Source organism: Priapulus caudatus, unplaced genomic scaffold, assembly GCF_000485595.1.
Source record: "Priapulus caudatus unplaced genomic scaffold, Priapulus_caudatus-5.0.1 Scaffold126, whole genome shotgun sequence".
Taxonomy (NCBI): Eukaryota; Metazoa; Priapulida; class Priapulimorpha; order Priapulimorphida; family Priapulidae; genus Priapulus; species Priapulus caudatus.
Genome location: NW_014577187.1, coordinates 363,433 through 378,406, shown reverse-complemented (window position 1 = coordinate 378,406; position 14,974 = coordinate 363,433). Strand labels below are relative to the sequence as shown.

The 14,974-nt window shown below is 40.1% G+C and overlaps 1 protein-coding gene across 4 annotated transcripts in view; it reads left to right on the top strand.

The window, feature by feature from the left end:
* The window catches only part of LOC106805764 (rho GTPase-activating protein 18-like), an 18,308-nt gene extending 6,169 nt beyond the window's left edge, over positions 1-12,139 (top strand). For 3 of the 4 annotated variants that reach the window (XM_014807477.1, XM_014807478.1, XM_014807479.1), the window contains exons 2-18: positions 1,630-1,792; positions 4,177-4,242; positions 4,619-4,782; positions 5,124-5,216; positions 5,308-5,395; positions 5,998-6,116; positions 6,246-6,311; positions 6,602-6,767; positions 6,901-6,992; positions 7,166-7,243; positions 7,542-7,701; positions 7,813-7,895; positions 8,393-8,605; positions 8,789-8,863; positions 10,891-10,953; positions 11,119-11,302; positions 11,524-12,139. In XM_014807477.1, the coding sequence (XP_014662963.1) occupies positions 1,669-1,792; positions 4,177-4,242; positions 4,619-4,782; positions 5,124-5,216; positions 5,308-5,395; positions 5,998-6,116; positions 6,246-6,311; positions 6,602-6,767; positions 6,901-6,992; positions 7,166-7,243; positions 7,542-7,701; positions 7,813-7,895; positions 8,393-8,605; positions 8,789-8,863; positions 10,891-10,953; positions 11,119-11,302; positions 11,524-11,633 (1,944 nt within the window). In that variant the 5' untranslated portion in view covers positions 1,630-1,668 and the 3' untranslated portion in view covers positions 11,634-12,139. The remainder of the gene's footprint in view (positions 1-1,629; positions 1,793-4,176; positions 4,243-4,618; positions 4,783-5,123; positions 5,217-5,307; positions 5,396-5,997; positions 6,117-6,245; positions 6,312-6,601; positions 6,768-6,900; positions 6,993-7,165; positions 7,244-7,541; positions 7,702-7,812; positions 7,896-8,392; positions 8,606-8,788; positions 8,864-10,890; positions 10,954-11,118; positions 11,303-11,523) is intronic. The other variant, XM_014807480.1, reaches the window with a different exon arrangement.
* The last annotated feature ends 2,835 nt before the right edge of the window (positions 12,140-14,974 follow it).

Genomic DNA, 14,974 nt, shown 5'->3' with positions numbered 1-14,974 from the left:
AAGTATGGTGTTGTTAGATGGCTTCTGTTACAGGTAACTTTGACTGGTAATGGTTTATTGCTTGTTTATTTGCAGGCCGACTAATTTGAAAAACCAAAGATGGCGTATCATCTTAGGGCGTAGCCGCCATTATTCTCGCCCTAGATTTTAGACTTTCAGGATCTCCCAAAATTTATTTCTGCATCAGAACTGACCCCATGAAACAAAAGCCAGATGAAATGAGTTCTATTAGTATACAAACGAGGGAGTAGAGGACATTTGATCACCATTAGATCGGTCCGTCCATCAAATGAAACGACTTACCCAAATTTAAAATATCATCACCCTCTGCTTCTAATCACACCCAAGGTGAGCTATAGGTGTCATTGGACACTTTGCAGTATTTATAGCATTAATGAGCAAATAGCCTACATTAGAAGTTAGTTACGCTGAAGGATATCCCGCAATAATATTAATCAACAATTCTTAACAAATTTGAAACCGAGAATGCCAAGCGTAAAGACATGAACATTGATCAAAAAACACTTCGGCATTCATATTCAGCGGATCTTTGCACTTATGTGGTGTTCATCGACCAGCATACTAGTGCGATGCCGTACACTACAGACATTTTTTGGAGCGATGCGTAGCCGTCCGTTGATTCCTAACTGACAAGGCAAGAGTCAGTGAAACTGTCTTATCTTCATTTTTGAGAAAAACAAAATTTGTGAGGGCTGGTAAAAAACTGCTCACAAACAAAATTTTCCTAGATAGATATACTGCGAGTGTATATATACGTATACACGTAGAATGCTATTTTGCTATTGTCTATAAAAACCATTTTTTATTAAAAGGAATGTTGAGGCTTTCCCACTCTCCTTATTGTTCAAACTCAGGATGTTATGTCTTGAATGTAACATTTTTTGGACAGGCAAGAGTCAGTGAAACTGTCTTATCTTCATTTTTGAGAAAAACAAAATTTGTGAGGGCTGGTAAAACAAAACTGGCTCCACAACACAAAATTTTCTAGATACGATATACTGCGAAGTGTATATTACGTATACCGTCACGTAGAGATTGCTATTTGTTGCTATTGTCCCTATAAAACCATTTTTTTATTAAAAAGTGAAATTTTTGGGGTTTGAGGCTTTCCCACTCTCCTTATTGTTCAAACTCAGGATGTTATGTCTTGAATGTAACTTTTTACTTAACAGCGGTATCTGTTACCCGTTAATCTCTGAATCGCTAATACAGTGAATGCTCATACAAATGACAAATGTTATTATATATATATACATTTCTGATGTGTGCAGTACAATGTATGCGGCTGAGCAGCCGTGTGTATTTGTGCCATGATCACCCCCACATATACACACATACACACACACATAGCTCTAATCTAACCACGTGATGCTTGTGTGCAAATATATTGTATGCAAATACAGTAAATTACCACTTATGGTTCATGCAGCAACCAGTAAGGCATGGCGTTGTGTGCACCAAGAGAAAGTGTGTTTGGATACTAGTACACTAGTTGAGACTAATTTTCAGGGGTGACATACTATTGATTAGTTGAATGGTTAGCAATATTGTATAGTCTCGTCTGGTCGTGGCACTGGAGGATAAACCTGTGCTTCTTCCTCTTTTAAGAGATTATCAGACATTTGAGCTGGCAACCCGTTCGAGCACATGGCAGGGAAAGATGGGTCTCCATCGATGCTACTGGATGAAATCTATGGCGAGTTGGATGATGATATACTGGATGACTTAGAGCCATGCACGCCAGTCGAAGATGATGGAGGAAAATCAACAGGTGATTTTGATTAGTGTTTATTTATATTTTTTAAATCATTGCTGTATTAAGGTATTGGCGAGCTGTAAGTAAAGAATATGTTGTGTTTAGTCAAATCCATGTAATGGTCAATCAAGAGAAATGCCATGTGTGACTTTCATAGACAGATGGCTTTTTTTTATTGAAATAGGTCGACATTTTTAACATGGAGGGAGGGACGAGGAGGGAGGGAGGGAGGGCAGAGAGAGGAAGAGAGAGAGGAGACGAGAGAGAGAGACGAGTAGAGAGAGAGAGAGAGAGAGAGAGAGAGAGACGAGAGAGAGAGATAGAGACGAGAGAGAGATGAGAGAGAGAGAGAGAGAGAGAGAGAGAGAAGAGAGAGAGAGAGAGAGAGAGGAGAGAGAGAGAGAGAAGAGAGAGAGGAGCGAGAGAGCCGAGAGAGAGAAAGAGAGAGAGAGAGAGACGAGAGAGAGAGTGAGAGAGAGAGGGAGATGAGACGAGAGAGAGACGAGAGCAAGAGAGAGAGAGAGAGAGAGAGACGAGAGGAGAGCAGAGAGAGAGAGAGAGGAGAGAGAGAGAGAAGAGAGAGAGGAGAGAGAGGAGGAAGAAGGAGAGAGAGAGAGAGAGAGAGAGAAGAGAGAGAGGAGGCGAGAGCGCAACCGGAGATGAGAGAGAGAGAGAGAGCGGGTGAGAAGGGCGAGGAGCAGAGATGGGGAGAGAGGAGAGACGAGAGAGCCGAGAGAGAAGAAGAGAGCAGAGAGAGCAGAGGAGAGAGAGAGAGAGAAGAGAGAGAGCGAGAAGGAGAGAGAGGAGAGAGGAGAGACGAGAGACGAGAGAGAGAGAGAAAGTCGACGTGAGTAGCACGAGGCGAGGATGGCCCGGTAGAGGGAGGCGAGGCGTGAGGGAGGGAGGAGAAGCGAGGGACGGGAGCGGAGGCGAGGGAGGGAGGGAGGGAGGGAGGGAGGGAGACGCAGAGAGAGAGAGAGCAGTGAGAGGAGAGGAGAGAGAGAGAGAGAGAGAGAGAAGAGAGAGCGACGAGAGAGGAGAGGAGAGAGGAGGGAGGGAGAGAGAGAGAGAGAGAGAGAGAGAGAGAGAGAGAGGAGAGGAGAGAGAGAGAGAGAGAGAGAGAGGAGTAGAGGGAGAGAGAGAGAGAGAGAGAGAGAGAGAGACGAGAGAAGACGAGAGAGGATGAGAGAAGAGAGAGAGAGATGATAAGAGGGAGAGAACATGAACACAGGTTGAGGTGGTCGAATGTGGGAAAGGAATAAAAGAAGGGTAGTGAGGGTGAGGGAAGGTAGGGGCGACGGTAAGAGGAGGCGAGGGAGGGTGGAATTTGGAGGAGGATGAGAAGAAATGTGAAAGATGCTAGACGGTTGGAAGGATGGGGACGCGAGTTCAGGAGAAAGTGGTAATGATGCGAGGGCAAGAAGAGAGGAGAGGTAGATTGGGCGTAAAAACTGAGGGAGGATGTTGGGAAGTGGTATAAACAAAAAGTAGGCAGGTAAATATTCTGGAAGACGAAAATAATGGAGAAGAGAGTGTTCTCTGAACATTTAAAGCTTATGCGAATAAGAATTCTGTTTTGACCTGTTACATGGCTAAGAAACAGAGGAAAGGAAATGAAGGGACAAGGGTGGAGCAAGCACCAAACGAAACGGGAAACGTAGGGAAGGGAGAGTGGGTATAGGGAAGACAAAGGAGCGGGAAGAAAATCTAGAAACAAAAAAAGCAATAATTGTGAAGAAACAGGGGGAAGGGAGAAGCTACAAAGCGGAAAAGGGCACAAGGGTATGTATGCTAGCGATTGTGCCGATATTATATTGCTTACTGTTTCGCTAGGAGTCTCAACCCGCCACTCTCCATCTATACTTAGAACTGCTGAGAACTGCTAGAAAACTGACTTAATTTTCCAGCTGACAAAATTTATCTGCTCTGAATCTTCATACACCATAATGCAATAATAGAGGGCAGCGCATTTTTAGTGTCACATTTCGAGTAGAACGTGAATCTTCGAAACTTTTTGGAAGGCTTCCTGCGATAAGCTAGGACGCCGTAGAATTTGACATTAGCTTGTGAATGATAATCAGGAGTCGTATAATATATATTCATATATATATGATAGTCTATATATATATTATACAATCCTAATGATGTGAGACTAGCAAAAGTAGGTAAAACGAGAAATTCAAGGTTGTGGCCAAAACTATTGTCGTTAACCACATATGTTGAATCTCTAGTGATGATCAAGGTTGTTGTCTGTTTCAAAAGATATTTCAAGCAATATTTAATAACCTACTTGGAATATAAAACCGTAGCAGTTGTGTTTTTCAACATTTACTTATTTCCATTAAAATGTATGTATTTACTAACAATCATTGGCCAATCCTAGTAAACGGCATTTACAGATGGAGATACAGAGATGGACTGGTTGCGTGAAGCTGGCTTTGGCACTCTAGCTGACAGATATCAAGGTGAGTATCTGCAAACCATATGTATTCTATGCCAGGCAGTGTCAAATATATACACAACACACAGCGGAATACATCGGTGGTGGGATGAAATCGCATGGTTAAATTTTAGCCCCTAGAGACTGGAGGAGTGATAAATGAGAATTTTGACAGACGAGATATGTGTGTCCACTTTGCATGTGGTGCTATACCTATATTGTGCTAACCCAAACTTACTGTTTGAAGTATGTACGGCCAATAAGTTTGCTTGCACAGTGCAATATAAGTGTTATTACTAGCCAGTCCATTAATTAAATGGCAAATACAATAGAATGGCTAAACTACGATGAAGTTATCTGAGTTGTGTAGCCAGGATTTCTATTCCATTTCTGTATTGCAGAGGGTAAGGTAGTGGATCAGTTGTCGTTTGAAGAGGAGGTCTTCATGACGCTGTCCAGGAAGCAGTCGGCTGCTGTGTGGCGTCGTGTGCACACCCTCAATGCCACCGTTCGCATACGGCAGCAGAAACACCACATCCATGTCAGGGACGTGTTCAACCCACAGGTGCCTCAACCTAACATTTAATGCTACAGTTACTCAATTCTCATCTCCTGGATCGTTCTCCTGGATCATCTCTTGGGCTCTCAGTTGGGGTAACGTGGCCTTACCCTGACTATAGTCAGTCGTAGATGGCAGTTGTGCTATAAGCACAAAAAAATAATGTGTTCTCCAATTTCAACATATTTACATTGAAATTAGATGTTATTTATGCTGCATGCCATTTCTTACTGTTCAGTATCAATCAACAGTATACACCTTGCAAATTGGCAGTGAGCTTTAGTATATATGAACTGTAGCTGCCTCAGATTAGGTATCTTGAGTAATTGCTGTCACCTCTAATGCAGGAAGAGAAATGCCCTCCTGCGACACCAACGACTCCTGTCCGAGTGCAGGATGGGGTATTGTCAGGGACTCCAATCTCCTACAAACTTGATGCGGTGAGTTCTTGAGCAAGTTTATAACTCTTTTGGCAGCGTTGTACTCGATCGCGTCTCAACCTGTTAGCTAACACTGCTTTTGCATTTTTAGGATCAAAAGAAGCATGAAAAAACATGGGGTAGCTTTTTTAAACACAAGGATGCAGCTCTCTGTCCTGGAATATCAGATAGCCTATCAGGTACAGTATTTAGCTAGAACACATCTTGACCTCAATAGAGGAACTATTAGAAAGTCTATTGTACTAAAACAATAAATATTCTTCTAATCACAATTGAAAATTACATGAACTCAGCCATACAACAGCATTAAAAAAGAATTATCCAGCACCAATGTGTAAGTACTACATTAGGTCACATTTTGCTGTGTCTGCATGTGATAAGGAGTGTTTTGCATCCGAACAAACAGAAACAGAGAGCTAAATTATCTGGTTTTCGAAAAAAATGTTCGCCCGGTTATTTTAGACTATTTTTTGTGGTGTAGTGAAAATAGGTTGTATGTATTCTTCCTTTTTCTGTTTCGTTGAAAACATTGTTTAGGTTCTCTGGTGATTTTTTCAGCTCTGGTTATTTTAGTGTATAGAGTAATCCGTACATAGACATAAGTTCCTACTTGACCACTTTCATTGTGCCGATGTAAACATCAACAAATACATGGGTATAAAACATGTTTGCTAAAACCTTCACTGTTTCATACATTGTGTAGACGTGTATTTTTTATTAATCATCATTACTGCTTGTGTTATCCTATCTGATTATGTTACCACTGTCTCCTAATACTTAGGCATAATACCATTGAGCATCGCAACAGCAGGCACCGATTTCTCAGACTTCCCTCTGCCTTCCATATCAGAATCCGACATAGCTTTTGACATCACAGGTGGTTTCCTGGAGAATAAAACAGTAAGAATAAATTTATTAATGGAAATGAGTAAACAGTATTTGTAAAGTGACATCATTTCACTGGCAACATGAGTGTAACTGCTAGAGAAGGTAGCAAATGTCCCTCCAATGAAAAATTCTTTATTTCAGGAAGAATCTGGGTTTGGCAGTAAACCAGGAGATTCCAATGATGATCTTCCAAGTGATGATCTACATGTAAGCATTTTATACACACAATGAATACATGTAGCATACAGTTTAAGAAATAAGGAATAAAAATTGTCAATTAGTAATCCTAATCCAAAATAATTGCTGGATGCCCTTACCTTAGTGAATCTCAACATTTTCTGTATATGTCTCCATTAGTATTTACACCTCTATTGCAGTTGCAATGTTCCACAATCTTACTGTGTTATTTCATAAAAAATTGCACTGAATATGCAGTATGTGTGTTGTGCAAATTGATGGCGTGTGTCAATTTATCTTTCTTGTGAATACCTCTGCAGAATATTTATCTACTGCCAGAACCATTAGGGGTTACTAGAGTGGGATACCTTGGACCTAGCGACATGAAGCGAGTGCAAACCTTGGCGCTTATTGAGTTGACAGCACTGTTTGACCAGTACAATATATCCTACTGCCACATCAAGAAAAAACGACACAGAAATAAAGGTTGGTGCCTAAAGAAGATCTCTATGTAAATCTACGTATTTTCAAACGTTGTAAGTTGCCGTATTACAGATCTGCACCGAGAGTACACATGTCATTGTGATGTAATAGCATGTTATTTTCGCTCTGTTCACAGATTCTATTCTGTTTGGAGTACCTCTGACAACCATAGTTGAGCGAGACCAAAGAAAACAACCAGATATCAAAGTACCTCTCGTTCTAAATGAGGTATGTTGCTCTGACGTAATAATCGAAAGAAAAAATCCAATTCAAGGCATTGTGTTAATTACTTTCAGGTCAGTCATCCAGTTGAGTACAAGTTTGTAACCTTGTGGTATTGCTTTGTCATTTGATGTTTTGGGAATATCGCACAACTTTAAAATATATGGCATTTCTCATAGATGACACAGTTTCTGGAGGCAAATGGAATTCGAGAAGAAGGAATCCTGAGAGTTCCAGGCTCTGCAGTGAGGACAAGGGTTAGGATAATTTGCAAATTACATGCACCAACGTTAGAATGAATATGTTATATTTATTTAGTCTTATTAATTTGCCTAAAAACCATCTTCCCGAAAACGTGGAAAAGCTATCTATACATACGTGTCTGGCAACGTCAACATTAATGAATTTGATGGTGATTACTCAATTGTTACTGTAGTAGAGTTTTATTGTGCGTGAACTCACATGTGGAAAGTTTAATTATTTTTTTTATTATTTAATAAATTTTAAAATGTGAACTAGTTAAGATTTAACTATCGTTTTATCTTTCCATTTTAGCAATTAAAAAGCGAGCTGGAATCCAGTCATACTAATGGCGATGTGCAATGGAGTTCATATGGATGGTCAGATGTTGCTGGTCTACTGAAGAAGTGGCTCAGAGAACTGCCAGTGCCACTCCTAACATATGAATATGTACAGGCATTTGCTGCTGTGCAGAGTATGTACACATTCATTGTTTCTGCCTTGACCGAGAAATTCCATATAAGATTATGTATGAGTTTAACATTACAGACATATTGCTAATGATGTGGCCTGGCTTTCTCTGCAGCAATCCCTATAAAAAAGCAGCAAGTGCAAGCTCTCAACTTTCTCATGCTCGTGTTGCCCAAGGTGCACAGGGACACACTCAAGGTATAGTAGTCACTAGTCTGCGATTAGCGCCATGTCATAATAATATTAGGTAACCCATGTAGACTCCTGCTAAACCATAAGGCACAACTTGATTTGCTTTGTGAATGATAGTCAGACAGACAAAAATTTAAATCTGCCAGTGTTCTCACACACACTCAAGTGTTTAACTCAAACTCATAGATAACTTAGTGCAGTGTTTAAAACCAGTAGATCTAATTGAATCTGTCTTTCATGTTGGCTAGAATTAATGCAAATTACCTTCTGCATATTTTAAAAGAAAGACAGTGAACAAGTTGTAATTAACTGACTCAAGAAGAGGATGATCTGGTGGCATGAAAACGCTTGACATAAAGCTGTGTGAAAGATGGATCATGCACGTTGAGCACAATCAATTCATTGTTACTTGCAACAAACGTGGCTGCTAGTTTTATAAAGGAAACTAAAGTCCCTTTTTGAAATTCATAAACTGTTGTGTGTGTAATTTCATGGCTGGTCAGCATTTACTGGAGTTCTTTGAAAAGATTGTCGCCGAAGAGAAATCTAACAAGATGGGTCTCAACAACGTGGCTATGATCATCGCACCAAACCTCTTCCTCATTAATTCAGTGCCATCAAAAAGTGTCAAGTCACCCTACTCTGAATTGCATATGGCGGCTGGAACGTCCACTGTTGTGAAACTGATGATCAAATACCACAACCTCTTGTGGACGGTAATGGAATATGATACTATGGAATGGCATTTACATGGAATTTGTACGTAAAAAGCTGACTTCTTTGAATGAAGTTTCTACTCATTTTAATCTTAAACATCACTGATAACAATATTGTGTAATCATTTAGAGCAATCAGGCATGTATATTCTAGTGCATTGTTGTTCAATTGATCCATTTTAGATTCCACCTTTCTTGATCAAGCAAGTCAGGTATCAGACCAAGCAAGAGATGAACAAGCGAAACCTATCTGCACCAGTAAGCCTTGTATAGATTCCGTATCTCTTAAAGTAACTATTGCGAGAGTTTTCCAGTGTTTTCCCCACTTTCATGATACCTACTGTTATTGCTTAAGTAACAGCAATTGTCTAGAGTAACAATAAAATGTCTTAGAACCTTCGTATTCATCAAATCATGCACGATTACAATTTTGCATTCTGTTTATGTTTACCGTTGCCATCTCTCGGACTTTCTCGCGGTAGCGCGAGACATCTATCCCGGTGCAGTAATGCATATAGTCGCACCGCAGAAATCAGGTCAGAGTGTAAACCCAGACGTTCATACTAGCGTAACAGCGGTGTAGTACTAATGTCGCGTAAAGTCTGTTATTAGAGAAGCTTGTGGATTACCAGTCAGATAGTAACACGGGAATAACAATGACAGAAAGGGCTCTGAACTATTGACATAAAAACTCAATAATATTTACCACACAGAATTGCACGTTCTTTTGTTTTCATTATGCACTTGGTTTGAAGGTGCCATTTGTGATTTTGAGAGTCGGCATACAATAAAATTTATTGCTGGTATGATGTGGTCAAATCCATTTTTAGCTCATCTGACATAGTCAGATGCAGCTTGTAGAATCGCATGATCGTCCGTCCGTGCTGTCGTCGTTTCCGTAACAGCTTGGGCACAAATCTATACAACGCTCGACGTACCGGTCACGATATATCGGGACGCTGGGGGGGTAATCCGAAAACGAGTTGGGATGTCGAAGCTGCCCGGGGGTCAAAGTCATAAGCGTCAAGAGGTGTAAAGAAAGGGCGAACATTCATCCATTACTTAAAAGGTATAGGGTAGGGAAATGCAGAATTGCGCGCACAAATCTAACGGCTCGACTTTAAGGCTCGTGATAGTCGCGTGGTATAGCATTCATTTAGGTAGGAAAAGCATCCTGTGCCGAAATTTGGAGGTCACAGGTCCAAAGCAGTCAATGGAGCACAGGGCAGCATTTTAGACATTTTCTGATGGACATGGTCTGACGGAGCCATTGAAAAACCTTTTTGTTTCAGCGGTGACCTAGATTTTATGGCATTATTGAAAGGACCATGAATCTAATTTCTGTGACATCGCGAAGAAGTAAGTGTCAGTAACTTTTGACCCTCAAGAGGAGGGTTAAACATGGATTTGTTGACTGTCTGTTAGAAAAGAATTTGACTGCCGTTTGCTAGTAGAATCTATACATGCCTGCATGTATGAGGCTCAATGTCACAGTGAAATTTCAAAAGCTAAATTTGGTTAAAGAAGGTTTATGCTCCTTAATTCGTATAATTTCCTATGGCATTCTGTACGGTCAGTATGTTACATGTAACGTATGCCACTGCCAGTGGCTACTGTCAGTGCATGTGTTGGTGGATACTGTGGAGTTTTTGCCTGCGTTAATTGTTACAGGTGGCAGCTCTCTATTCAGCCTGTAGGCTTGCGTACGGTAAATGGATGGGTGCTTACTATTCTGTCTTGCAGATAGTCTGTTGCTACTACGTATGATGGGAGCTTCACTCTTTATATCTGAAGACACTTAAACGTACGCGCCATCTCTGGCAACTTTCATAACGATATCCAACGAACATTCTTTTGAGAAGGTTCCTGATACCATCCCTGTGCATTCACTGTTTCGGCGTGTAATGTGAACAATTCGGCGAACAACAGGGTTGACTAGAATCCCACCACTCCACCACAGAGTCACCGCAGTAGACGTTAGATGAGCGCTGTCGCTCTGCGGCACTTGTTTTATGCTATAACTGCATAAAATCTTAGTGTTTTTAATGTTGGTGTAATCAGTGATATTTCCGCTGTCAGGTGAGAGTATATTCAGCTATATTTTGTTTTTCTGAGCAAAAATCTCGCAATAGTAAGTTTCATAATTAGTACTCAACGACTCGTACAGCAGCATTTGAAGAAACGTGTTGAAGTTGGCGAGGCGTATATTATTATTGATGCCTATCACCCCCTATGTCTGTAGTATGAGTGTAACACAGGGCTGAAAGTATTTATTGTTATTTCAGTTATTTCGACAGCGGAGGAATAAAGTAGACTATTATAAGAAAGCAGAAGATGAGGCAATTAAGGTACGGTGAATTGAATTCTGTACGTGTGTGCATGTGCGTGTGTGTGCGTGCAAACATTTATGGAAGCATCTTTGCCTAAAACTATCAGACTTAAATGCTTTACTAAATCGAATACGTAGCCTTACCGTCAAGTAATATCTAAAACCACAGTAATTCTCTAAACAGAATGTGATGGAAGTTGTAGTGGAGTCGCCTGCATGTTGCCATTGCCGCACAACCGTGCATGTGGCTGTGAAACATACAAAGGACCATACAACGGTTGCCTCAGTCTTGAAGAAACTGTGTGATTCGACTGTGAGGAGAGATGACTGCACTGAACATGCAATGTATGAAGTTGGAGGAAATATTGGTATGGCACCATTTTAATAACAAGGTCATCCATAAAAGTTATGTAGCCTAAATTATTACGGATTTTTTATTCATGTAAATATTAAACGCTTACCTGCGTGTTATGTTTTTGACTCAATTTGTGATTTATGATGATTCATGAAATTATAATGGCAACAAAATTATTGTAGTTCAGATTTTTGCCAATCCACTAAAAAGTATATCTTGGTTTGTGTTTAACAGATTTTCGACGACTGGAACCAGACACTGGACTGCAGAAACTCTTTTTAGAGAACCCAATGGCCAAATGGGAGGTTCGATGTCTTTGTCCTCCATTGTGTGAGAAGCTGTGATGTCAATAAACCTCTGTTGGGATGTCGAGTGGATATGTGCTCGAATGCAGTGTATGCCAATATAGATTCTTCTTCTGGCAGTTAGTAACGAGGGACGAGATTACTAAAGGGAAAGTATCAGGTTTATAATGCAGAAAGCTCATAGCTAATGAAGTCATGAGCATGGCAGCTATATGCTAAGGAACTGTATCAGCCACGTCTACGAAGAGCTTTAACGTGCGAACTATTAGCAGGGCATCATGAATTATATATACTGCTTTCAGGTGGTGTTGAAATAATGTTAGTGTCAACGATCGCCTATAAAATTAAAAGTGATCACATTTTCTAGTGCAATCAAGTCTTTTACAGTGGCAATTTTTTACTAAGTAAAGCTATTCATTAGTCATTCTCCCACTGCTTTTGCTAGAAGCATACCAGCAGTATAGCTGACAGTGTCTATGTCCCCCAGGGTACTGCCGGAACGTACCCTGGTACTATCTAATATGCCGGACCGTACCTCGCCTACTCCACTAACGAGTCTAGGTAGTCGCTTACACCTACTCCCTAACCATAACCCTAACCCTAACCATATGAGATAGTTACCAGGGTACGTTCCGGCAGCACCCAGGGTGACATAGACCCTATGAGCCTTACTGTCTCAACAGTATCCTCGTTAACATGTATGAACTCCCGTATGTATGTCGTGTACAGAATAAGCAGGTAGATGTAGATAATACTGTAGAAATGTGTAGATAGTTTTACGTATACCAAAGAATTTTACAGTGTTGTTACATATAGGTCGTCTAATAAAGACAAAGATCGGATAAAGCATTTAGCATATAGGGAAACTTTTTCAATTGTATGCTGTATTGTACGATATGGAGAATTGTTTTATGTTTATACCCATTTCAGTTTATATAACGTGCCGTATCATTTTTGTTCTAAACACAGAACACCTCGCTTCTTGGTTGTATGTAATTTCTTGCATAATTTCTTGTTTTATTTTCATTAATGTATAGAATAGTTGTTAAAATGCAAATAGATTATTTATGAATAAGTTGATAATTTTCTCTTTGATCAGATGAACTGTGATATCATGCATCATATTAAATTCAATAACATGTGCTACTGGTTATTGTTTCTTTGCCCTAAAATATATACCAATACGTTTACATGACCATATTTATTTCATATGTGATGAAAAAAAGTGATGATAAAGAATTCCAGTCCTTGATGCAATTTCCAGTTAAAAATGGTATTCAATAGACGCTACATGAATGTTATACACATTTGTGTGTAATTACGTTGATGATGGATTATGGTTATCCAACAAATATGGGTAACCAACGCTTTTAATGGCATTACGCAGATGTCATATAGGTTTTTGGTTTTGTGTGAACATATGTATACATATGCTCATTATTTTACTTTATATGCACACGGGTTTGAAACCAGCTGGACTGGCAGTTGCAAAATATAAATTATAAGGTTGTTCACATAGATATATACTGTATTACCATAGTATCAAGAGCGTATTAAGAAAGCGCATTCTTAATACGTTCGATCTTGATAGTATTTATGTGTATTACGTTTTTGTTTCAATAAAAAAATCCGTGTTCGGTTTATTTGTGCCCATATTCTGCGCTGTTTAATTCAAAGTATAATTATATGTGTCTAATTGCATTTTTAACAACAGATGGCAGAACGATGTCAATTTTAATTGATCGACATTACCGTTGATGATTACGAGTGTATTACAAGTTAGCAATGATCATAGTAATTGCGTATGAAAATGGTTACGAACTCGTGTTATACCAGAACAGATATATCTAAATAGTTATATTGATATACCTACCCTGACCATATTAGCTGCTAAATATCAACTCAATTTAGGCTTACTCAACTTGGATTTCTGCTTATACGCAGTATAAAGGTATCGTTTTTACGCGGTTAAAATAATTCCTTATTTACCTACGTGATTATGAATGCGCATATTTGTAGGTGGCATTAAGCACGCGTTGTCTATATGTTTTGGGCGAGTCGTGTACTCGTAGGCGAGTAGAGTGCGCACGTAAAATGGATATATTTGTTTATAAAATCAAATAAGCGAGAAGCGGGTCTGGTGTAACCAGAATAACAATATAGCCGACATGGGTCCGGGCGGTAAAATTTTTCTTTCGCGTGTCCGCAGCTTTTTACTTCACACAGTACTACACCCCAGTGCCGCCCACATACCCCGTCAGTACATCGTGAGGTTGCTTTGTGCGAGTAAATTTCGTTTTAAACTTCAAAGGCCAGCTGCGAAAACTCACGAGACGCTCTTAATGATCTAATATATAGTTATGATCTAATATATAGTTATGATCTAATATATAGTTATTTGGGTTTTTATGGGGACATTGTGAATAGGTAGACAGTCAGACGGAAAATATCGAAGAAATTGAGGATAGCATATAATGGGTGGCTCGCTCAGCACAGCAACGTGTCGTACGTGCCTGCTAATTAGCGGCTAAATCGATGCTGTCGGTCCCCAGACTGGAAAAATGTGTATATGTGGGAGGAGGAGTATGTGATGTAAGTAGAGTTTCTTGTTAAATATGAAAGTCTACACGTTTTACAACACCTCGTTAATGCATATGTCAAATTGAAGGAGACATGCAGTTATTTACGGGGCACGGGGCTGAACCACTTTATCTATCTGGGCACAGGGATATACTATATAAATTCGTGAATCGGAACGTGGGAAAGCCGAAAAATTTTGTGATTTTAATAAACCAGGAACTCGTAATTGGTCCCGGGAATGGCATATTTTCACAGGCCCGTAGTTAGCTGGGGAAGAGCGACAGCTGTCCCCACCACCCAGACCAAATATAGCGAATAGCAAACTGTTTACGGCAACTGTCAGGAACACAACATGCACATGGATTCGAGAAGGGTCACAATTCAAAATGAAGAAGCTATGCCCCTAGCTGTTTAATCTGCGAACCTGGGAATACCACTCCCCTCTTTCCCTCTCATAATTATATAGAGTTTTTTTCTTTAAATCTGCGCGAGGTGATAATCTAGCGCGATTAGACATCACATACAACAGCTTATATGCTCGGATGATAATATCTATAAATAGCGATTACGTGTAGGCCTAAGTGGGAGGAATTAAGGGAACTTGCGTCTAGTGGGCCGGCCGTATGACGCTCACTCTCGTATAAACCCACACCAAGAGTAGATAATAACACATGTGTTATTATCTACTCTTGACCGACACCCATACATACGCATTCACACACATTACACACACACACACACACACACACACACACACACACACACACACACGCACGACACGCACGCACGCACGCACGCAC